The 25,840-nt window shown below is 37.9% G+C and overlaps 1 protein-coding gene across 1 annotated transcript in view; it reads left to right on the top strand.

The window, feature by feature from the left end:
- Positions 1-25,840, top strand: part of CNTNAP5 (contactin associated protein family member 5) — a 244,070-nt gene that overhangs the window by 160,402 nt on the left and 57,828 nt on the right. The window contains exons 12-13 of the mRNA XM_085228567.1: positions 9,353-9,472; positions 22,584-22,784. Of these exons, the coding sequence (XP_085084693.1) occupies positions 9,353-9,472; positions 22,584-22,784 (321 nt within the window). The remainder of the gene's footprint in view (positions 1-9,352; positions 9,473-22,583; positions 22,785-25,840) is intronic.

Below are 25,840 nucleotides of genomic sequence, written 5' to 3'. Positions count from 1 at the left end.
GTAACTGCTAATTCTCATTCACACATTTTCATGTGGAATATTTACCAACACCTTCCAAGTCTTCCCCATCCCCTTACCCCAGTGGACGAAGAGATTTGAACTTACCTCTCATCCTTCCAGCTTCCAATGGAATTCATGTCTCTTTGCCAGCTTGTCACAGCACAGGTTAGCAATGATGTGGACATGCAGTTCAGTGGGAAATAAGGAACTTGTGCTGACTTTCCCCAGGTACTCATTTCACTGCCTAGTTTAAGGAGATAAGAAGTCAGGGAATAAACCTGTGTGACATGCTCATCTATGAGTTTCACTGTGCTTTGATTTCTCTTCCTCTGTTGGGAATAACATCCAATCTGCAGGTATACTGGAAGGTGCATAATCCATACCCTATAAAGAAATAATACGGTTTATTTCTCTTGAACCTACTGTTTGCTTTCTGCTTCTTGAGCTGATCCAGACTTAAGACAGTGCTTTGAGCGTGCAATTTTTGTTTCAAGCCTGTAAAATGCCTGGTTTTGACTTCTGGTTTATCTTTTAAATGTGCCTTGCCCAGCTTGCATTTACATAGGAAATTAGCTGTGTCAAAAGCTTAATTAGATATGTTTTCCCAGCATATCTATCCCACCACTGTGTGGTGTGTGGCCTACTGATCTGTCAGCTGCTGCACTTCACTGCTACATGTGTGAAACATGGCAGTATATGGTAATGTAATCTTTGATTTCTGTTTTTCTATTTTAGATAAAACATTGATTCTAGTGAACAGTGTAGGGAAAAAAGCCTGAGCAGGGTTCAGCTCATTTAGTTTTCTCTCTTGGGTGAACATCTTTGTGACATATAATCTAAGTTAGTTATCTCACCTCTGCAACAGAGAGAGTGAGTTATTTTGTGAGTTTGATTAATTCCATTGTATGACAAGGTGTCCATGGCAGGAACCACCTTTGCAATGTACCAGTTCATCTATTGGCTCCAGCTGGAGGCTGTCCTACCTTAGGCAAGCAGTAGGCACTAGATCAGAGTTATAGGTGTATATATACAGAGAGAAAGGAACAGAGAGAGGAATTGTAGGTGTATAGATAACGTTTTAATTGAAAGGTCATGGTTTAAAACCTGAACAGTCATCTCTTTCATGCTGTTAAATCTGCTTGTAATTACCATGTGACAGAGAAAGCAATAGACCAGTCTAAAATAGCCCTGAGATACAGACTGTTATCACCTTATTGCAAGGTAATGATTGGTAATCTCCTCTTTCTGTGACTTATGTTATTCCTTTACAAAGCCTCATCTTCCCCTTCTGTATTTCTATTATTTTTATGTATGACAGTTTTCAAGATGACCTTTAGTCTTTTTTTTATTCCAAAGAATACTGAACATTGATATAAAGAATGATGAGAAATATAAAATAATAGTTTTATTCTTCATGTTCTGGGGATGACAACATGTCCCAAAATTTTGCAAGGTGATAATTAACAAAATATAATTTAATTCTGGATGTTTGCTTTGGTGTGTGATCTATCTTGCACATATAGGCGTGTGTCTTACTGGTCTACGTAATTGCTGGAGGAAAGATCCATCTAATAATGGAAATGTCATAAAGTCGCTGAACATGACATAAACTTAACACAACTTCAGGCTTTGAAAATGTATTTTTTAATACTAATATACTTATTGAATATGTAATTTTCACCTGAAGAACTTAATATAACTTCAGCCAGATCCTTAGCAGCCCTGGAATTGCATCTTAAAGAGCCAGCCATGGGTTTTGTAATTCTCCTGTGTTGCAAAGCAGGGAGATGTTTACGCAGTTCGCTGGCTCAGCAGTCAAAGTTCAGAGAGCTTCAATCTGCCAGATGTCTAATGGTGAATCTGGTCATATAATTTATATGTCATGAGGAGCCAATTGTCCTGACAGATATTCTGAGTATATATTTTTCCATGTGTATTTAAAAGCATTTCTTTTCTTTAACTAAGAAAAAAAAAAAAGTTTAATATTCATATCAAGCCTCTGGTACAGTACTTGATATTCCTGCATATTTTTGTTCACATCATGGTTCTGACCTATGAATTTTCATTGTTTATTTTGTAATAATATACTGTCTTATTATTGTTCTCCCTTCAGTTTGTGTATCTGTGAGTTGTACATCTGTGTTTCTCAGTAGCATTTGTTTAAAAAAACAAACTTTTTCTCTTGCCTGATATTTTCTTGTATATAATGTAGAAACTTTGGGCTGTGACTGCACGCACGCAATCAGAATATGTGGGATACTGAGTCAGTGCCATTTGAAGGCTGCCTTTGTCAGGCACAGCTATGACCCTATGAATGCCTGTACTTTAAGAGGAAGGCTGAAATACTATGCTTGGTATCTTGCAATTTGTCAATTTTTACCTGCCCTCTAACATTGCTCTTAACAACGTAGGTCTCCCTGACTGCACTCTCAGCGCAGCAGGACATGCAGGTCACCCTGCATCAGCCAACGCTGTGGAGGGCAAGGGTCTGACACAGCTGCCTTCAAGCCTCAGTAGGGAAGCAACAGAGGATGGGCTTACCTGGCCTTTCCCTACCCAAGGCCAGGGACAGCCATCACTTGAATTGTAGGAAATGGTGTAATTCCATATGTAATAGAAGGTTCCCTTCCCAACATCCATTTAGGTGACATTGTGATAGAAGTCTTTTTAAAGCTACATGTGGAAATAACGCATAATTTATCAGATGAGTAAATACAGATTTTTTAAAGGTAAAATAAGCCATCTGTCATGTGTGCACATCAGAGTGGAGACTGCATTAGTCTGTCAATAGCACAGCCGTCAAAATCCAGTTTTGGAGAGTATAAATTTCATTTTCTGGTATTTAACAAGCCAATTGTAGTATAGGGGTAACAATAACAACTATTCCCAGAATTCATAGCCTGTACAAATCCCTCTGCTGTTGAAATGAGAAAAGAAGAAACCTCCAATTGCACACTGCCTAGTTGATTTGTTATTTAGAAAAATCTGTGACTGAATACTCATTATTCTGAGTGAATTTTTCAGGCTGGAGGTATATAAGTAGAGGGTGAAATAGCCATCTCCAATCTGTCTCCCAGGAGCTCTGAGAATTTTTTGTTGTGAATGCTCAATTCAGTTTGTGGTGAGTATTTGTGCATATCAGCTTGTCCAAGATCAGGTCATGGATGGTTGCATATACAAACAGGACCCCCAGGTCTTTTTGGACTTTCTGTTCTTATTCTGTTTTTTTCCCATCTGAGACTGCATTGTAATAATGGTTATTATTCTAAGAGTTATTTTTACTTTTTGCATTGAAGGTGCAAAGTATTATGATGTAATGAAATGAGTCTCAAATGATCTACCAGTATGTATTCTGCCTACAGTATCCCATGATTGTGCAATTGTCAGGTGTGGTAAAAGCAATATGCATCTATGCAGTATTCTACCTGGGGACTGAACGATGTTACCTTATACTAATGACATCAAGAAATATTGTTCTTTAAGCATATTTAACTTATTATAGCACCATAAGACGTAATCTCCCTTTGAGTAACTGAAAATTATCAGCTGCTTTTATTAGATTATGAGAATTCCATCCAGAAAGAGCAATGTCACTTCCCGTTTTGGTAGTCATAACTAGCGCAACTCAAAGTTCTCTGATAAAACAAAAAAGAATTGGTTGTGATTTGCAGTTTACAGTTTTGGTTCTATCTTTATCAGTAACATATGTGTGGGTGAAGGAGAGAGAATAAACTTGCCTGGTCTCCTAAGGTAAAACTGAAGTCCAAGTATAGCTTCAACCTTTGTAATGGGTCCAGCGCTCAGGGGATGAGTCTAATGGGTGAATAACAGGTTAATTCTTTCACTGAAGAGACACTTTAAACATGTTGCTCCCAAGGGGTCATTTGCTGAAGATTAATTAGTTGCACCAGAAGCAGACTTCTCTTTTGCCAAGATAGAATCAGAGATGGAAAATGAGGTGAAAGTGGTCTGGAAGAGAGGTTTTATAAGTTAAGAACACAGGGGCAGAGGAAACAGTGTTGTTAAGTACTAAGGAATTATGTTAAAGAGTTACCTGCAAGGAGCTCAGTAATGAAACAGCAAATGTGTGTTTAGTAAAGGCTAACTTGACAGCAGACAAAATGTCAAGGGCAAAAGTGAGATTGGGATCAAGTGTCAATACTGTAACAGGTAGTCAGAGCAGAACTGGATAGAAACATCTTTTATTGGAAACAGTTGAGAAGTTTGATCTTGCAAACATTTGTGCTCAGATGTCTGCTGTTAGTGCAGCACTGTGGGGATACAATCTCTTCTGGTTTATGGACAATAATTAGAACAGTTGGATTAACAGGTTTCAAATACTTTGAATTCTGGCAAAATTGCTTGCACTTAAAACCAGTCAGATTCTCGCGGCGTATTGAATTAAGCCTGAAGTTTCAACTGCAGAGCTGAGCTAAGAGAGGTATGACTTTTCGGAGCAGAAAGTTCATGAGTGTGCTGACCATAAAGGCACTTGATGCAGGAATTAGAAAATGAGTTCCGTAGATAATTTTACTCAAAAGTTTGAAGTTGATTGTTAAAATGGCATTCAAATCCTTTTTGGCTTTGAAATGTTGAATCATGAATCTATGTCTTGGACCTTGATTAATCAAAGCACATGTTTAGAGTTTTGCTAGCAGCCTTCCATAGGGAGGATACATACATAGTGTGTGTAGAGTCTTGGAGAAAAAAATACAGGATGCATACATCTCACATCAGTATCAGACCATATTTTTTTATTTTTGAGCTCATGAATCTTCATATCTCTGGAGATGTAAGAAACCATCTAGAGTTGAGTGTTGTTGCTCTGGCTGAGAAAAATGTGTTTTCTTTATAAACGCTGAGCAAAGTTTGATATACTATTTCTTAAACACTTGGGAAGGTGAAAAGTGAGAATGAAAGGAAAAGATAGCCATTATGATTGGTGAACATCAAAATTAATACTTGGATGAAATGAGGAATTGCTGGACTGAAAAGCTAGAGTCATTTGAGATACTTAAGACTGCAATTTATCTCTGAAAATATGGATGTGGATCGTTTTGAAGTTTGTCAATACTGTGTGTATCTGAACAGGATCAGCACAGCTTGTACTGGCAAGTAGACAGGAGCACATATAGCACTTAGGGAAGCAGCTCTTGGTATGAAGGATGAGGCTCTCAGGCTGCATTAGTTTAAGTAGCCAGATCTGTAAGGATTTTAGATTTTAGAAAATACAGCAGTAGCCCTTAAAAATTTCCCTAAAGAGTACTGTCCTATTTGAGCTGCAAAAATGTGACTAAGTAAACCACACTTCTAATAGCCAAATTCTCGTAGTAAATTTGATTCTTATATTAAATACTCCTACCTGCCGTACCTGACTGTATGATTCAAACCAAACGTGCAGAGGGACAGCACAAGTTAGTGTGTGTTGCTGACAGCTCTTTCCAATGATCACTAGAATAATGCAACTCCTTGAAGCAGGCAATTTCACATCCACTGCCTGCAGAAACTCTGTGGTAGAGATTGCAGTGCCGTTGCTCCATGGCCACACACTTTGCTTCTAAAAGTGCCTGAAGATATGCAGCAGGGGCTGAGAATCACAAAACCCAAACTGGTTGGGGCTCAGTGTAGCAAATATCTTTGGGAAGTTGTCTTTTTGTCTTCAGTGGTTGATACCAATCAAAAGTGGTCAAAACAAAACAAACAAAAAAAGCGTGGGACAGTTAGAGAAAGAACACTGAACTTGGTTCTTTGAGACAAATGACATCTTACTGGTTTCATTTTTGAAAAAGGATTTCAAGAAGTGCACAGTTGAACGTTTTAATGAGAAAATGAGTTTTCAGTGAGCATTCATTTTTTTTGTCCCATTTTGGTAAACATTTCAAAGTTTGTAAACAAACTTGAAAGCATGAACGTGAACGCTATTAAAAATGCTTCAGAAAAAAAGGAATAGCTTTAATTTAAAATTTAAAATAATGCTTGAAAATTGTTGCCAAGTTTACTCAGAATGAACTCATGAAATGCTCTCCTTTATTAAAAAAGGTGTAATTACTACACGTTGTTTGACATTAAAATGTATGCATTCTTTTAATACTTCCTTAATTACAATTGTTGCTTGCTTTTTGAAAGTTAGGCCCTGTTATGTGCATAAATTAGTGATTACTCTTTAATGACAACTACAGTCATGATTTCCGTTGTTCCCAAGACAACGACATCTTCATCACATCAGAGAACTTTAGCACAAAGTGAAACATAAATCTGAAGGCAATTCTCTAAGCTAAGGCTCTGGGATCTTAATAGTCACAGTTGACTGTCTGGTTTTCACTTTTGTGTGACTTTTCTGATTGCAAGACGTGACAAATGACTACAAAGAGATCTTATATTTCACTGAACCGTAAGACGGCTTCATGTTGTTGTCAATGGAGTAATAAGGCTTTTTCAGCAAATGGAATTCTGTAACTTTATTCTCAAGCAATCAACTCAGCCTGCAAAAATGATGAGGAGAACATGGAATGGATAGTGCACATGAAATGTCTGGGAGGGGATCTGCCAGTGACTGAAAATATCATTCAAATATAATTTGGGGAAAAAAAAGACCTGAAAGCAATGGCCCATCTGGTTTATAAGTGTACAGTACCAATTGCCTAAGATACAAAACTTGTGATGTGCAGGCACAGTATACTCTGTACAATAAAACAATTATTCTTTCTCTCATGAAAATTAGAATATGTTTTTTTGTGCCAGAACTTGAGAGATTTTTAGCTTTTTCAAACTTCTACTGCTGCTCCCTAATATCTGCTGTTAGAATATTCATATAACCAAAGGAAAAACATAGCAGAATAATATTCTTCTGGCAAACATAACTAGCTTCACAGAAGCTTGTGCGTCCTTGCAGATTTTATGACCCTTGAGTACCTCTAGCCTGAATTCTTGCTCTATTCAGCCTTTTTCCGCCCCTAAAGATGCTGTGACAAAAAGGCTATCTAAAGTGAATAGATCATCTCTGTTTGTGTCTGTCCATATCATTAATGGCTGAATCTTCACATCTTTCCTTATTAATTAAAAAAAGTGTGTCTAGGCTCCAGCCAAAATGGCAGTCAAGAACCAGCAAAACACTTAGGAATAAAAAGTTTGTGATGAAGAATGACTTTCTGCCTGTGACAGTTCACTGGCAATATATTAGTTTTACATATCTGCTCCTTGCTCTATCTTTTGTCTTCAAAAATACTCAACAAACTATTCAGGGGAGGCAGTTGGCATGGTCCCTAATGAAACAAGATAAAGTGTTCTGTAATGATGATGACAGCAAATTCACTAAGTGTACTGCAGTTTGCGAACTCTGCAAATTGATCAAACCAAGATTCCTCAATTGCTTACTTAATCGACTGTTACACTTCTCTCCTGACCCTCTGTAGCCCAGTTGCTTTTCTCAGCACTGTGGCAACTTATGGACTCCCTGTTTGCTCTTCCAGTTATGAATACTGGAAGAAAGGAAGGCCAGGCTGGGTGTGGCTCTGGGCAGCCTGGTCTGGTGGTTAGTGACCCTGCACATAGCAGGGGGGTTGAAACTAGATGATCATTGTGGTCCTTTTCAACCCAGGCCATTCTATGATTCTTTACATCGGCATAATGATCTTGAGGAAGGAGCTATCTTAATTAAGTTCTTGATAGAATGGATATTAATTAAAGCACTATCCTACCAGATGCTGAGTTCCCTAAGCATTTCTGTAACTCTGAGAAGGGTAGTACTGTGCTTATTTAGCACTCCTGCCTGCAAAAGATTTTTTGTCGGAAATGTACTGGGCAAAAACATATTTCAGCCAGCGGTACAACTGATTGTTTTGGAGAGACTCTTCATAGTGATGTAATCCCTTAGAATTGTGTTCTATTTTGTTGGCAGAAGCAAAGAAATTTCCAAATTTTGTTAAAATCTTAGTGATGATTATCTATTGTAGAGATTTCTTCATACTGAGAAAAATGAGTCAGTAGTCAAACTAGTCTGCTTCAGGTTGGCCGTTCAAGTCTTTCTGAAACTTGCTTCATCAGGCAAACTTCCTCTAGAGAAACTGGAGGAAAGAGGGATGCCTGCTTTTGTGCATGCACAACACTGAGAATGAGGAATTATTCCTGCCTGGTGCAGAGTGATTGCTGCCTTCTATAGGAGAGGCTTAGATGACATTTAAAAAGTGGTGAAGATGTGCTCTGCCTATGTTCAGTCTGCAAATCTTGTGATCCTTCCAGATGAAAGGTTGTGGGAATTTTGCAGTAGTATTTACGACCTCAACTCAGCAAACATTACGTATATCAAATTTAACTGTACTGCTCTGATGTATGAAGAATTGAAGGGGCTTGCAAAAAGATTTACAAGTGGCTTACAAATGGCCTATTCATAAGTTCCCTTGGGTATGTTCCAGTCTGTGTAACTCATGTATTTGCTGTATGATGATGTGTGAATGTGCAAATAGTGCTTAAAATGCTCTCATAAAATTAAGGGGTAAGAAAATAGATAGTTTTGACCTTGTGCATCCAAAAATGATGTCCAAATATATTGCTGTGTGTTTTGCTAATGGTAGCTCTCAAAAGCTAACCAAGAGAAATCTGCTTACATTTCTGTCACTGTGTCAACCAAATAACTCTGTCTCAAAGAAAGAAAAAAGGAAGGTTCTGATCCATGTGTTAAGTCAGTCTGTGATTTTTATTTGTTAACAGAGAGCTGAAAAATTGTAAGCTAAGCTTGTTTTACTAATGATTTGGGTTCTCGTAGGTAATAATCCTCCAGAAGAAAAATATTGTTAAGCAGAAAGGAAGAGCTGGTTGTGTAAAAATAGGTCTAAAGCATGAAGATGTCTCCCTGGATGGAGGACATACCTGAGCTCAAGCTTTTCTGCTAGAGTAAATAGCTTATTTTCATTTGGAGCAATAGAAGTGACAGGAAAGCTGAGAACTAAAATTGTCTTTTATCTTGACAAGACCTAAGTGCTTGTCCAAGTAATAAATAATGTATATGCATGTGTTTGTGTATGTGCATCTGAAATGTCATTACGTGGATGCGTGTGTATGTCACTCCCCTATTGAATGGGAACACGTTTGAAAATTCTTATTTATTTCCTTAAGTTTTACATACTTTAAAATAAGAGCAACATTCATACTATTAAAGCAGTGCCTACTCAAGTTCATGAAGACAGTTACATACATGCCTGAGTTTGAGCACAAACTCAGGACCAAATGCAGTAAATTTTCACATGCTAGGGAGCAGTGAATCAAAAGGTTTTATTACACAGTGTTTCAAGCAATGCTTATGTATAAAAGGTTTTCCCTCTGTTTATGTGATACATTTTCTGTATCTCTTTTTAAGCCATCTATGAACAATCATGTGAGGCTTACCGGCACCAAGGGAAGACGTCAGATTTCTTCTACATTGATTCTGATGGAAGTGGACCACTTGGACCGCTCCGGGTCTTTTGCAATATAACAGGTAACATGTTTAACGTGTAATGTTAAAGACGTAACTCTGCATTTGGTGCTTTATGTGGACTCTAATGTTATTGTCATGTCTGTCATTGTGCTTATTAAGAAGATGCCAGGACCATTATTCCTTCAGTAGTGGAAAAAGCAGAGAATTGGTTGTAACTGAGGTTTGATTTTGGAGTGTTTCCTTGAATAGGATCCAAGTAAAATTGATTTCTAAACCTTAAGCTTAAAGGGCTCACTTTCTCCTGTTACTAAATGCTATTAACAATGGTATTTGCACCTTGTAAAGGGCACAGTAGAATATAATAACTTTTAGTGAGATGTCTGTGATTTTTACTAAAGATCTGGAGATTTAGAATTCAAGCTTTCTTTTGTAACTGAATAGGTCTTTTGCCTTAGTAGAACACTAGATGTGGAATTCAAATAAAATCCTGCAGAAATAAATCCATTACATGGAATCTGGACCATTCACTTTCCAGACTAGCATACAGATTCAACTAAAAGCAGAGGGTCTACTTGTGCCAGAGCTCTTGAAATAGATCTGTGCCTTTGTAAACGTGGTGATAGAGAGAAGAACAACAAGAAACAGGTTTTCTTTAAACAAAGGAAAGTTGTTATTTCTCATCGTAACCTGAGATTATTGTCGAGACTTGGCAGAAAAAGAGCTGCCTGTGGCCTCTCCTGATATTCAGCTGGCGCTACATGTATCAGAACAGGAGGTTCACAGACACACAAAGCGGATCTTTGTTCACAATTAGAGCAAGAAAGTCATTGCCTTATAAACTGGGTATGATTTTAAGATCCTTGTACTGAACTGGCTGTTAATTTTCCCAGTCTAGCCCTAACAGGAATTCTTTTCTGCAGTGAGTGTGCTGCTTTTGATGTTTAAGAGAATGCCTTCATCTACCTGGCTATGTGTATAGATGAGGAGGTAAGATGCTATCAGGAGGAGGGTCACCAAAGTGAGAGAGAAAGTGCAGAGCTAATGCCTGGAAGGGTGACCTATTCGTTAAGACACCTCAAACTTACAGGTCTATAATTTTAAATTAGAAGTTTTTCAAATGAAAATCCCTATCTGGCCAAGTCTCCCTACCAGTAAATAGAGCCCATTTTGTATGTAGGGTTGTCTTGCAAAGGCATGAGGAAGTACTGTAACATAAGCTATATTGTGGATTGCAAAATATCATAGAGCCTTGTTTCTGCAATGTAGAGGAAATTTCCTGCCCTTCTTCCTATCTGACTTTCTTTGCTTCCTATGGCCAGGTGAAAGAATATCTTATTACCTAAATTGCTAATTCTGCATGAGTATAGTTTGCTAAATATATCACTCCAGAAAACAAAGCACTCAGAATATTCTTTTTTCCTTAATCTCCTTGTACTTAGAGTGTCTCAAATTAAATTTTTATTTTGATTTAATTGAGCAATCATTATATTCATTAAATGCACGCTAGTTGATTATTAAATATATTTTTCATTCAAGTGTAACATATATTTAACAAGATTTGTCGTCTTTGCTGTCACTGGATTTCATAAGCATTGGAACAGTTTCACCTCTCTGTCTGAATATCCTTCCTTGATCTCCAGTGTGGGAAATGTGCTCATTTTTATTATTTATCAGATAAATATCTGTGATCAAAACACTGTCAGTCCTTTTTATGTCTGCTTAAAATGCAGGATTTTTGACAAACTTCTTGCAGAAAGCACCTACTTTCTTCTAATAAATTTTATTTGGCAGAAATCCAGAGGGCCTGATTTTCTCTCTGTAATGAACTTGCTGACATTCTTATTTTATTTTGTTTATGAGAAAATTGAAGGTGGGGAAAACTGACAGAACCTGCTAACCTGGAGAATTTTATTCTATGTATTTCTTCTTTTCCCCTAGATATCTCATTTAAAGTAGGGGAAGGTCATCTGTCTGATACCTGTGTTATTCCTAGTGCATAAAGGAGGACCAAGGCACAGAAAAAAAAAAATTACTATTTTTTTAATTATCTTGACAGCTTGTGGTACAATTGGATTATGTTTTCGTATCATCAAAATATATGAGGGCTTCTCCAAAAGTAATGCCTTCTATATTATTATGTTGGCCCACAATGTCAGAGGCAGGTTTTAGTGGTATAGTAGCATGGTTTCCACCAATATTCTATTACATGTTCTTACTGTGTGACCGATGGCAACGCAGGGGCAGTCTGACGTGCAAGTGCGTATAAAGCAAACAGGTGGAATGGAATTCCTCCAAAAATGGCCGGGGTTGATATTCATTGATATTTGCTGAATGTTTATGGAGTCCAAGCAGTGGGTATGAGCTTGGTGAGGTGATGAGTAGTGCATTTCAGCAGCGGTGACAGTGAGTTACCTCCACTGATGCAGGTTTTTACGAGTGTGGCATGCAGGATCTTGTTCATTGTTGTTGAAAATGCGTAGTTAATGGTGGTGACTCTGTTGCTAAACAGAGTTTTGTAGCTGAGAATTGGCTCTATCAAATGGTGTTATTGTGCTCTTTGTGGCTGTCGTCGTTTCCATGGAAATAAATAGGAGTCACTACTTTTGGTGTAACCTATGTAGTTTGGGTGCCTTAATCACAAGAAATTCTTTATTTTCTTGGGAACTTATGCAAATAATAATTAAATGTTTACAGTAATAGGCTAAGTACAGGATAGTGGGAAAAAAAAAAACTTTTATCTTTACCCTGGAAAAGATGGATTCAAAATTTTGCTATTACTTTCAGATAATATTCCTGTATAGTTTTCTGAAAGTACAGATATTCAAGGAAAGTGAATGAACTCATTTTGATCTTATTATATTAAGGAAGAAATAAAGGAGAAGACCACATTACCATTCAGTGACATAAACCCATACTGCAGATACTATACATGGAAAAATACAGATAGTCAGAAATGTGGATGGTGTATCGTGTATGGAAAAAGTAAATATACTGAAGAAATGATGAAGGGAATTGCCTGAGGAAAGCATGGAAGATATAAGTGTGAGGAAGAAAGAAAAAAATGAATTGATTCCTTCTCATAATATGGGAGTTAAGGAACTATTAAGTTAGCAGGATTTAAATATTTACTATTACTATTCATATTTTTATTCTTGACACGATCAATAACTCAATTGTGACTGTGTATGTTGAGAAGGAATTGAACAATCAGACACAGGGTAAAGAGGGAGAAAGAAATAAGAGGAAGGAAATTCTGCATAGGGGAGAAAAAAGGAAAAAAGAAGAAAATGTATAAAGCCAATTTTCAGCATGGCAAAAATTTAACAGTATAGTGTCACAGTATATCTGTTGATAGCAGAGTGGATAAATATATTCGTTGTCTGGAGAAGTAGCTGGAAAAGCAAAGTAACAAAAATTGTAGGTGACGTGCTATTATTTAAGTTGGTCAAGAATAGGGAAGAGTATGTGAGGCACTTCAGAAGGATCTTGTCCTGAAGGCTGTTTATTTCAAGTAAAAGTAAAATACCTTTTTGAAATAGGCAGTGATCAGGAGTAGTAATAAGCCTAATTAAAGTGATAGAAAAACATCTGTACAAAGAGAGGCTAGAAGTAAATAATCCATGGTTATTTAAATTAGAAAGACTCAAAGTGAATGGGCCTCACAGCAGTGATGTTCATTTGCATTTTCTTACAATAGAAATAAAGAGATAATTCAATGACAATGAAGGACGATAAACTTAAGACTAGATTAAAAAAAAAAAAAGGACAACATCTTATTAACATATTGTTTTCTTCACCTTTTATACCCATTACACACAGAGCAAAATCACTTTCATAGAGTAATTCAGTAGTTGTAATAAACAAGGAATGTTCCACACCGTCTATGTGTGTATTGAAGGAAGAAAATCAGGCATGTGTGCCCAAACCATGAGTATGTGTAGGTAGATGATAGGAGAGACAACATGAGGGTTTTTGGGGAAGAGTTTTCCGCTGTAATCTGATTGTTTGATGATTTGCCCAATTGAATTAATTTTTACTTCCTGCTGAAATGGCTGATAACAATCAATATGAGAAAATGGCTAATGGACCACCTCAACCTCTCTTGCTATCATTGTGAGACTTATTCTTTTTCTCTTGCTTAGAAATCTACTGATGTCCTCATTTCCTCTGGAGTAGTTTTTACCTTTGATCTCTCAAAGATTTGCTTGCAATACACTGAGTTGTTCTGTTGTCTTATTTTTTTTACTGATATTGGTTCACTGTGTGCATACCCTGGGCTATCAAATCAATAATGCTTAGAAATCACTATGAAAAGATCAGTGCTTAATTTTATCTTGGCCAGATACTCATGCAGTTCTCAAATGGCTTTCTCTTTCTCCTCCAGAGGTGCAAACTGAAGAGAAATGAGTCTTTGTCTTAGCCTTTGCTGCTAGTCAAAGATCTGTTTTTGAAACTTCTGTAATGAAAAAACAAATCATTAATGAAAAAATGCTTTCTGGTTTTTCATTACAAATGCGATTACTGCTTATTTTCCTGATGCAAGACAAGTAAAGCTTTATCTTCTCTGTTTCGGACTGTTATATGCAAAAGGTGTTTATATCTTGGATCTAGTAAGGAATTGTAAAAACATGTGAAGGAGATTGTAAAAGTTATACTTGTAATACTTTACAAAATTGCTTCTAGCCTTTTATTCTCTTTTTGTTTAGCTGACAGTAATAAAGATTTTACTTTTCCTTATAGTACGTATTCTATGGTATTTAAACAGATAGGGCTTGAATTCAGGAAGATCGAAGTTATGTTCATAGTGAAGTCTAAATACTTCAGATATCCCAGTAGTCCCTCCCTCAACTGATATCCTGGCAGTCAAAGATCTCTGATGCTCCCAACATAATTGTGGGACTGGTAGTGTTTCTTTCTCTGGCATTCATCTTCTATTTTGACACAGAAATCTAGTTCATCGACTTATATAAGTTATCTATTTTTCCATATGATATTATTGTCTCTTCTTAATTTATATAACAGTTATGCTGGTACAGAAGTCACCCTGTCAGCTGAAAGTAGAACTAACATCAGTTAGGCTGAAGCAATAACAGAGTGGAGCAGGATATCATGCTCTTAATTCTGGTTATGTTGCCTGCAACTATGTGATTGTGGGACAAGAACTATAACGGTGAAGTCCATTAGGTTGTCAAAATGAGCTAGATACAGCTTTTAATATCTCTGTGAAGTTTTTGGAGTATGGTTCTTTTTGTTGGGTTGTTTTTTTTTGTTTTTTTTTTTTGATTGGTTGCTTTTTTGTTTGTATATGAATGTACCTTGCAGTTTACCGTCTATATATAATTGTGATTGACTTTATCACTGGAGAAAACAATGAACAGGAATCCTTTAAAAAGAATTTACTATAGCTTAGATAGTAGACAGTCCTTAAAAATGTAGTTTATCCCCTCAAACACTGCAGGTTTTTTGACACAATGCATTTCTGACAAGTTATACGTTTCTGTTCTGAGTTTTCACTAAGAATTTCAGAACATCATAAAATGAAAAACTTTTAATGTTTATGTTACGTTGAAAGTGTTGCGCTGTCACTAGCTGCCTTGCTGTTTTCAGCATGCTCTGTGCTGTGAAATTGCTGTGTTTCTGATGAACTTTACAGCACATGTCCCACAGGCTTTCTTCACCCTCACATGTGCATGAGACTACCAAGGAAATTTTATTACAGATGAATGTAACAGATGTTTTACTCTGACCTTTAACCAAGGGTTACTGCAACTTGATTGATCTCCTCCCATGCTCACAAAACTGTAAGTAAGCTGTGGCTCTCTGAAAATCACTCCAGCTGTCTCACCAGGTTAGGATCCATTTGCCCCCAACACAGTCGCTATGTGCTGTGTTGGAAACATTCAGATGTGCTCTCCAGCCTCCTGGTGTTGCTCCAGAAGGGAAGTAAGTCACCAATAGGCTCTGCTTCTTGTCTGCTGGATTCATGAAGGTGCTTGAATCTCATAAGGCATCTGAAATACTGGAAGATTTTGTTCCAGGGGAAGTTCAGGTTGGATATTATGAAAAATTTCTTCTCAGAAAAGATAGTGAGGCACTGGCACAGAGATGCCCAGAGATGTGGTAGAGTCAAAGACTCTGGAGGTGCTCAAGAACCGTGGGGATATGAGGCACTGAGGGATGTGGTTTTAGTGGGTATGATGGTGATGAGTTGGCGTTGGACTAGGTGCTCTTAGAGGTTTTTTCCATTCTATGATTCAGTGCTGAGGCTCTCAAAATTCACCTGGCATGAAGCAGCTTGAATCAGAGAGGACTGAATTGTTGTCACCATTTCAGTGAACATGAGTGCAGGAAATAAGCATTTGTTTTGCACTAGGAATTAATTCAGTGGCTCCATCTGTTTCTCACTGCTTGTACGTACCATGTACTACAAGAAATATGGAAGGGGGTTGGCAGGGTGATAGTTTAGCATCTCTGGGTTTCATTATAACGGGGGAATGAGGGTGCAGGGTGTCTCAGATGAGGTAGCTCACTCTCATCTATCGAAGCCAGTGGTATCATTGTTGTTATGCTGGCAGACATACCTAGAACCTTAAGCTTAGACTGAACAAACATCCTGCCTGGGGAGTATGGAGTGCAGCCCTTCCCCTCACAGTCAGGGCTGGGCTGGTGTGTCTCTAGAGCTGGGCATTTCACTGCAACACTTGTGCTTTCCTAATGCTGGCAACTGGGAGCTGGGAGGGATTTATAGGATGGAGACCCTTCTAGATATGGACATCCCTGGGGAGCACATACATGAAGATATAGTCTTACCAGCACCATCGGAGAGCAGACTGCACTGAGAGCTGGGGGCTGGGAACCACACCAGAATAGTTTCCATGGAAATGTAGTGCTTGTGGCACTGGCTGAAAGTGGCTGAATCATAAACTAGGAGAAGGCTGAAGAGCATGAAACAGCCTGCAAAAAGCACACATGCCTGGGTCAGCCAACAGAAAAGAAAATGGATAAGAGGGGGAAAAAAAAAAAAAAAAAGAAAAAAAAAAAAGTTGAGTGGGTTTCCTAGCAGTCTCAGAAAACACCTTGGAGTTAGTGAATTAAAGCTTTTTGCTTAAAGAAATTATCTTTTAATGTTCTCCAGGGATATAGTAGAGTGCCTGGGTTAAACTGCCACTGCAGCTTTAAACAATGCAGTGTTAAAAGGGGAGAGTCTGTCTTTTGTGTATTTACTCCTGTAATTATAGGTACAGCTTTCAGAACAGTATTTGGTATTCAGTGTAGAGCAGCACAAAACAAATGCATCGTATGAGCTCTCAAAGCAATTTCTCTCTCTCTCTCATGTAACATTTACCGGATGTTTGGCTTGTTGGCAATTTAATCAGTCTGAACAATCTTGTTTGGTGACAAACCTCCTAAATCACAAAGGAGTGATGCAGTTTGTATGGGTGAAATGTGTTCCACAGAGATATTTCAAGTTGAAGAATAAAAATGAGAATTAGACAATACAGAACTCATTGAAAGCTAGTTTTCCAGCTGTTCTAATTTCCCACAATTTAATTTGTGTGCCGTCAAAAGCAACTTGGAGACTTCCAGAAAGATGATAGAACTAAGAGTGAGACTAAGTAGAGGGTCTAAATTGTGCTGAATGCATTGCAGTCCCATACTGTAAAAACATCTCCTAGGACCAAATACAGGCAGCATAATATCCTTGTAAATTGGACCGTTAAATAAAACTGCAAAGTCATAAAGCTGTAGCATTACCCTGAAATTAATATATCGTCACCTTTGAATTATGGAACAATTTAATAAGCATTTAGACAATCTTCTTTTCAAGGCTGTATATAACTATTCCAGGTTATACAGTAGAAGCTGTGGCTATGCTTTCCTATTGGGTTTTGAATTACTTGCAGCTTGTGTGTGGTTCAGAATTTTACCAAGCTGAGAAAGCAATAAAATAAAAAGGTGGAATAATAGAAGGTAAAAATAAACAGTGACCTTTGCTTAGAGAACAACTTTCTTGTTCTCACTGCAAATTCACAAGTGCAGAGAGAGCTCATTAAGTTGAGTAAAAAGGAAAAAAAGCATACAATATGGACAGATAGAAAAAGATAATGATAGTCTCTTTGTTGAAATAAAGAAAGGAGAGCCTTATCTGCCTAGATTAGCAGTTTCCGAACATTGAATTGGCTGTAGGAAGCTAGTGACACTCAGTTTGGCTTGTGTCTGTCACTTCCAAAAAATATAATGAAAGCAACACCCCCAAATAGTAAAGATTTTAAAAACAAACGCAAACAGAATGAAATAGGAACATTGTTTAGAGACCCATTTGCAAATAGCACAGGTGTAATCTTTACAGAGATGCATCCCTGCAAAAGAAGATGCAAATTGCAAAGTTAAGCTGCAGACAGCTGCTACACTTCTTTCTAACTGGAATGATGTGTGTGCATGTCCAGCTGCAGCTACACTACTTGCCTAGACCCTGAAGCATGCCTGAAATGCAAGCTCACAGATCACTGTCAGTAAATTTGAGAGTACACACTGGCTGAACTGTAGGAGGAAAATTCATTGCCCTCATTATGAAGCAGACAGCTCTATTCTGGGAGCAGTCTTAGCTAAACTTGCAGATGTGAATTTGAGAAAATAGAATGATCTTTTCCCACGAACCACTAGGTTTCAGGTTGAGAAAATGGCATTAGAATAAAGACTTGACCTTAATGGTGAGGGTCTTCAGAAGAAAGGTTGCCCTCTGATCTGCAGAAGCATATGGACGTGGTTTTGCTGTTGTCTTGAAATAGTCTGAGTATTTGTTGTGCTCCAGTTCAGCTGTTTTTCCTTGTTAGAAGCCTTTTTCATTGACTTTGAGGAGGAAAAAAAACAACAAAAGGTGTTGAGGTAGTAGAAAATATGTACAGCAAAGGTACGCAGGCTACAGAAACAAACTTTTAAAAGTTGGTAGCTTTTGTCATCTCGCATATATGCCTGATAGTGACTCGCCTTTAATTAGATCAGTGGGATAAATATTTATATTTTTTGAGGTTTGCTGTTCATTACCTTTACCTCAAAGATGGAGCACAGAAGGAATCTTGGGAGCAAAACACAGACCTGACCTATAAAACTAATAAGCATAATAAATCAGGCATATGTAGATTAGAAAACATCTGAAATGTAACTAACTTTTTTCCTTTCTGCTACTCCTTTTTCTTCTTCTCTGTTCTGATTTACTTGCTAAATCACAATTACGTTCAGTACAGACAAATTCAATTTGTTTTTCCTTTTCCCCTGCAAACTAGAAGATGGATAATCTGCAGTTAATTTTTCATTTCCACAAAATACTGTGGAGAAAAGCAGCCCTTGAATGCCAAAGTTCAGATCTCAGAGGCACAGATGAGTGCGTCTGTGATGATAACAAGACCATTGAAAATTAATCAACAGTTAGGGAGAAGACAAAAGAGAGACTGGTCCATCTTGTCTGTTCAATATATTTGTCAATAAGTGGTAGTCCCTGACAGTAAGTTTTCTGATGCTTTGTCCAACCTCATTTCAAATATGTCAATTGATTACATTTCCAATGCTCCTTGGGAAGACTGTTTCATGTTATGATAATTTTTTAGGGTGTTGGTTGGTTGGTTGTTTTGTTGGCTTTTCAAATACCCACATGGCACCTTTCCTGGTGTACGAGTACAAAGCTTGGAAAATATTGAAGTGTTAATCACTCTGCAACTCTAATATTAAAGGTAGCTGTATTTCCTAATCAGTAGTATAATCAGTATTACGAACACTGATTTTATTATATGAGGACTGTTCTGAAAGTAATGCCTCCTATTTTATTATGTTGGCCCATGAAGTCAGAGGTGAATGTTGGTGTTATGGCAGTGGAGGCTGAACCTTCATACCAGCATTCGATTACATGCTGTCTTGTGACAGATGGCCACAGAGGGTCTGTCTGACAAAATGGCATATGATGTGGAAGGGTGTATGAAGCAAAGGTTTGTCATTGAATTCCTCAATGTGGAAAAAATGAATTGACATTCATTGATGTTTGCTGAATGTTTATGGAGACCAAACAGTGGATGTGAGTAGAGTGAAGCAATGGGTGGTACATTTCCACAGTGGTGACAGTAACATGAAAGACAAGCCACATTCCTGACAACCATGCACAGCTGTCACACAATGAAATGAAAGCATCTCGATGAGCTCATCCACACAAATCAGTGGATCGTGACTAGGGAACTGCGTAATGCATATTGACTGCAGTGTGTCAGAAACAATAGTGGCAATGTTAGAATATCACAAAGATCACAAAGTTTGTGCCAGGTGAGTCCCACAAATGCTCACACAGGAATAGAAAAGAACACAGTATGCAAGTTTGTCAGAACCTATAGAAGCAATACGAGGCTGAAGGTGACAATTTCCTGGATTATATCATTACTGGTGAAAAGACGTGTCACCACTATGAGCTGGAGTCAAAATGCAGTCTGTGGAGTTGTGCATGTGAAGTTCTCACTGAAGAAAAAGTTCAAGAAACAGTCCTCAGAGGATAAAGTAATGTGCACTGTCTTTTTGGGTGGGAAAGGGATGATCCTTCTGGATTTCTGGCACCTGGAAAAAAACATCAATTCTGACTGCTAAATCATGACGTGAGCTGAAGGCTCCAACTTCAAAAGTTGCATCAGAGAAGATAGCCTTTCAGTTGCACAATAATGTCAGCCTCCATACCAATTTAAAGACCATGGAGCACATTGTCAGTGTTGGCTGCACGTATCCACCACACTCATCATATCGTCTAGATTTGGTGCCTTCTGACTTTCATCTGTTCACGCCAATGTGAGATGGACTGCATAGGCAACATTTTCCTAGCAGTGATACTATCATACATAGTAGCAGCTGTGAAACAATGGGTCACCTCTACTGGTACAGGTTTTTACAAGTGTAACATGCAGGCTCTTGTCCATTGCTGGTGAAAATGCATAGCTAATGGTGGTGACTATGTTGAAAAATAGGGTTTTGTGGCTGAGAATTTGGTCTGTCAGATGATGTTATTTTGCTCTTTGAAACTGTTGTAGTTTCCACGGATATGGATAGGGGACATTACTTTCACAGCAGCCTACATAGTTTCTCAAATGTGTGTTAATGATGCTCAATAGAAGAGCTTATCTGCCCATCTGGAATTTCTAGTGAATAGCTCATTCCCTTCTCTTGTTTTATATCTCACTTAACATCTGACTTATAGTATTGGTGACTTTACATTTGCTGTAATATGTTTTTCAGTGAAAGCAAAGGTTTCCAGTTTGACCAGCATCATTGAGAGGAATGCTGGTTCACCCCCAATTACTTGGGAAAAATCCACTCCATTCATGTCAATCCATAAGAGAACAAAAGAAAAATAAACAAAAAGACATTGGGTGATGAGAATCACTTTTTTCAGATGTATAAGATGTGTTATGGCTTAATTGACTTACATTGTATTGGAAGAAGTCTATTGTGCAGAGCTATGTAGTTTTATATTGTGCTACCGCATTGTCTGTTCTTACAAGCACTGGTGCAAGATTTAGAAACAATAGATTTGTAGTATTTCCTGTGGTTTTAATCTAACCTTTATGTATTACACATTGCATCAGTGCTTTCTTGACTTCCATCTTAAAGGATCCACGATCAGCATCCTGAACTCTGTAAGAATCTCATGATAATAGATCTATGAGCAAACTGCTTCCATCCACCATCACAGAAATGATGAGAATGCTGTGAGTAGATCTCTAGTTTGCTGAGTATAAACTATCCTTACAGTCTCCAAAGTTCAAGATCATGTTGTAAATTACTCAGAGAAAAATTTCTCCCAAAGTTGGGCCAGATGCATTTGTATGATTCTCACATGCTGCTCATTACTTGTCTGCCTTCTGAACGATTCTATAATGGCAATTCAATAACTTATGAGTGTCTTTGAAAAGATTGTCCATTTAGGGTTTATATATACATGTCAGAGTTCTATGGAAGTAATCTGTGAGATATCTGAAGCTTAAAAAATATAGATCAGCTGTAACACATTCTAAAGGCTCATTGTAAAGCTAGTGCTGTATGAGAATCCAACCCACGTTATCTGGCAGTAAAATCATCTGAATACTTCAATGCACAGTTTTTAAGATCAAATTTGCTTCCTTTTATTTTTGCCTTGTGTCTTCCCTGAGTAAACACAGTCTTAGGTAAAGAGGGAATTTACTGTGTGTCTCTCTTTGTAAGAGCATGTGCAAGACTCAGCCTTGTGAATCCTCGTTAAAGAATTTGCCTTTCTACTCTGGGTCAGCTCAGCAGACTGGCCATTCAAGCTGCCCTTGTTATCTTGTCCCTTGCTATCACACCTGAACCTACTGGGAAATAGCTTCCCTGCTAAGCTAATTGCTTCTAATTGCCATGTTCTTGTCACACCAACCTCAATGCTGGTAGAGCTGTGCTGTTGCAGCGTGAATTGTGAGTAAACCTAGATTCTGTTTTGCATGACCTGAGAAATACATTGTATTGTCAGTAAATGTAATAAAAGAAGTGAGGTTGTGGTCCCCAGCATGGGCAAGCATCAAAATTTATACTTATATACAGATGCTGAGTCATATATTGTTCTGCATTGTTCAACTTTCATGCAGAAAAATGTGACAGTTGAGTAAAATGCATTCTCTGCCTTGTAAATGGGCGATAGGAACACGTTCACAGTTGCAGCTTTTTGTCAGTAATTCTGTTTGTGATGATTTTGTGAGAGCTCATCAGCAGCAGTTACTATTTCTTATAACAGTGGGCTGTTCTCTTAGGTCAAGTTATGTTTGCAAAAGATGAATGTTACCATCCCGAGACATATTACTAAGTCTTCTCCCAGGACTGAAGCCAGTTGAAATGCATCTAATTTTCTCTGAATGCTGGCAACAGAAGATGCTGAAGATTTCCCATTTTTCCTGGGAAGCTTCTAACAATTTTTCTCTAGCACAGCAAGCTGTAGCATCTGCTCAAGCTGGTTCAGGGAGAAACAGCTCTTGGGTTCTATGTTGATATGCAGGTTTTCATCACATAGGGACCATTTCAGAGTTGACCTTGTCTGTATTGCAGTAAAGTGTTAGATTTGGGTTGGCTTTTGTGCCCTGCTTGTTGCAAATTTTTGGCTGTTAACTTCCCATTCAATCCTTTTTTCATTTAACAGAAGACAAGATCTGGACTGCAGTGCAGCACAACAACACAGGGCTAACCAGAGTTCAAGGAGCTGGTCCAGAGAAGCCCTACACCATGTCCTTTAACTACAACAGCAGCTCAGAGCAGCTTGAAGCTGTGATAAACAGTGCGGAGTACTGTGAGCAGGAGGCAGCCTACCACTGCAAAAAGTCACGTCTCCTCAACACCCCAAGTAAGTGTCATGAGCCCAAGTCTTTCCTTGTTAACTGCTATTGATTATACAACAGGTGCAGGCTGCACTGCAACTAAGGAGAAAGAAAACTGCCTGGATAGTAGCAATACAGGCTAAAGTGAAAAGCCTTTGACTTTCTTGGGTTCTGCTGTGTGCTGGCTGTCCTCTGACATCAGATGGACAGAACTCTGCAGGGGAGTTTCCCAGGGTGTAAGTCCTTGAGTACAAAGGGTCTGAAAGCTTCTGCAATGGAAAACAGCACTTGGGAAGCACTTACACTGTGCCGGTGGTAAATGATTGGTGGTTTTTTTTGTTTGTTTTTGTTTTGCTTTTTTTTTCTTTTGCTTTTTTTTTTTTTTTTTTATTTACAGGTTTTTAGCTATATTAAAAGAGAAAGTGTAAGACTAACTTATGTATTTCTAGTCAGTAAGGTTGTACCAGTCCAACAGTCCTGAATGTGATGTTTAAAGTGCTTGGTAGAATAGTTCCTGGGGCAAAAAAAAAATTTTTACCTCTTGGTAGAAGGAGCCAATTTTTTGCACTGAATAACATTGTAGCAACTAGAAAGCAGAGAGGATCTGATCAGTTTGTGTCTTTTTGTGATAGCAAATCACCAGTGGCTACTCAGGGTGGCTGCCTGTTGTGTGGTGCTCTGATGAAGTCTGGAGTTTACATCTGGTAATCCAGAAAAGAGGAATGCCCTTAAAGGCAGGCTTCTGGATGCTTCCAATGTTTGTTTAGTTGTTTGTAATGTCTGTATGGTCCTGATGATTATTAGGTCCTTCCGATTATTAGGAACTCTTAAATTTATTAGTAGGCTAGGAGAAATCCCACGGAAAGCCTTAAGGGAATCTTGTAATGGGTGTTCTTATTGTGTTAAAAATACACAGCCTAATGAGATGTAGAAAAAAACTTGACTGATATCAGCAGTTATTATAAATCTAAGTATTTAATAATCCAGTAATCTGATGCCTTACAAATACTTTATTTTCAAAAGCAGTAAGTTATGTCTTTTGTTACTATCAGAATTTACCAGCTGAGAACCGTTTGTATTGCTGATAATTTTTTGAAGAGTGAAGTTTTAGCATCAGCACCCAGAGTTGAGCAGAAAGGAGAAACAAAGCACAGACATAGCTGCTCATGAAAACAAGGAAGAATGTTTTACCAATACTTTCAGAGTCATTGGCTGCTATTATTCCATACCATCCTTGACGTGTTACAAAGATATATTCACCACAGAGATTATCCAGATATATCTGGATCATTTCTTTTTTTAAAACCACAGTGTTACAGCAGATCTGCATATATTTAATTCTCCTTCTTTCTGTCAGGTATTTTATTCATGTGTGTGCAGAAAGAAACAATATATGTTGTAGTACATCTTGTATATGGAACCTCTGTAAAGCATCTTGCAGACTTGCTAAGACAATTCCCGATAGGCACTTGTCCAGGAATTAAATGTGTGACAACAGTGCCTTGAGGGAGAGGTATTAGGGCGATGTTCTGCAGACCAGCTTGCTCTCTTGCAGCTGGTGCAGTGCCACTAGGCTCCTGACTGTTGACCATGCAAGACTCATAACTCTTTAATACATGATAAATCGGAAAAAAATTACAATCTTGAGCTCTGCATGTGGCAGACTATCATTTTTCCCCTTTTTCTTTCTTCTTTTTGTACGCTTTTTAATTACGCTTTCAATTTTTCATCGTGAACTTTCTCTGTAGCCCGAGGCTATAAGTTTGACTAGACTTGGAACATGCTCAAAAATAAATTGTCTGAGCTCCTGAAACGATGAGGTTTGGGGAACAGGCTTGTTCTTAGCGTAGTGTTACATGTTTTTTAAGTAGTAGAAAGGAATATATTTCCCCAAAGCCTTCTGTATTTTTGTTAATTGATATTCATTTTGAGGTGAACTATCCCTGTATTAGGGAAGAACCTAGAGCCTAGTGGTACATATCTTGAAGAGTCCTAAGATTTAAAGAATTTCCACTACTAAGCTTATAGGTGTGTGTGTATTCAGGGCATTTTGCTGGGCACACTGTGAAAGATTCCCACCTATTTATGCCCAGTAGTAATTGATCACTAAAATTGATTAGTACAAAAATCAGAACTCCGAGGGTTTCCTTCTTGATTTGGCCCAGGTTTCTGGATGCCTGAAGCATTTTGTGCTGCAAGAGTAATGCTTAATTATTGTTAACAAACAACATTTATATATTCCTTCAAAAGTCAGTATATAACTGCGTGTGGTGATGAGAATGTTGCATTCATGGGCCAGTAGGGAACATTATGTCACCTAATCCATCTTGATGAATATCACCATTCGTTAATAGTTCTGGACCAAGCCCAGCAGTGTGCATTTAATGGAAAGACATCTTCCAGAGGTATATCTGATCTTGACAGATGTACAGAGTTCCCCCACCATCAAGGGATCTAATTCATTTCTGTGTTTCATCTACTATGGAATTTTGTTTTTATTTCTTTTTTTGTCGTAGGAGATAGAATATATGATTAAGATATCTCAGCTGGTAGCAACAAAACCCCAAATCCTTGCCTTCAGGATCTAAACACTATCATGCTTCATAGAGAAACAATAAAGAGATTTCTCTTTTCTTTTTCTTCCTTGACTTGACTCTGCAACAAATATTCACGCTGTTACATAGTAACTTTGACTTTCATAGCTTTGACATGGGAGGAAAAAAAGAAAAAAATTAATGTGCCTAGGTAAAGGGACAAGTACTCTGGGCAGCCTTAGAGAGAAACCAAGGGAGGTTTCTGGCTTGCATAAGATTGTTCCAGTTTATATCAGGGAATTTGTCTTTTTGTTCTTTTTACTACCTCTTGCCTTGAAGGCATAGGCACCTCCTCAGTGGGTGTAATTCAGCGTAGTCTCCCCATTGAGTTACTTGGATTTACATCTGCAATGTGTCAGACACGCAATCTGGCAGTAGGCAAAGGAGTTTACTCATCTCCACCTCCTGCTGTCTGAAAAAGCCTTATCAGTTCTCACTGTCATACTACAGCTTAGTTGCAAACATGCCTTTGAAAACTAAAATTAAAT

Source organism: Meleagris gallopavo, chromosome 7, assembly GCF_905368555.1.
Source record: "Meleagris gallopavo chromosome 7, MGAL_WU_HG_1.1, whole genome shotgun sequence".
Taxonomy (NCBI): domain Eukaryota; kingdom Metazoa; phylum Chordata; class Aves; order Galliformes; family Phasianidae; genus Meleagris; species Meleagris gallopavo.
This window is presented reverse-complemented; position numbering and strand designations above follow the sequence as displayed.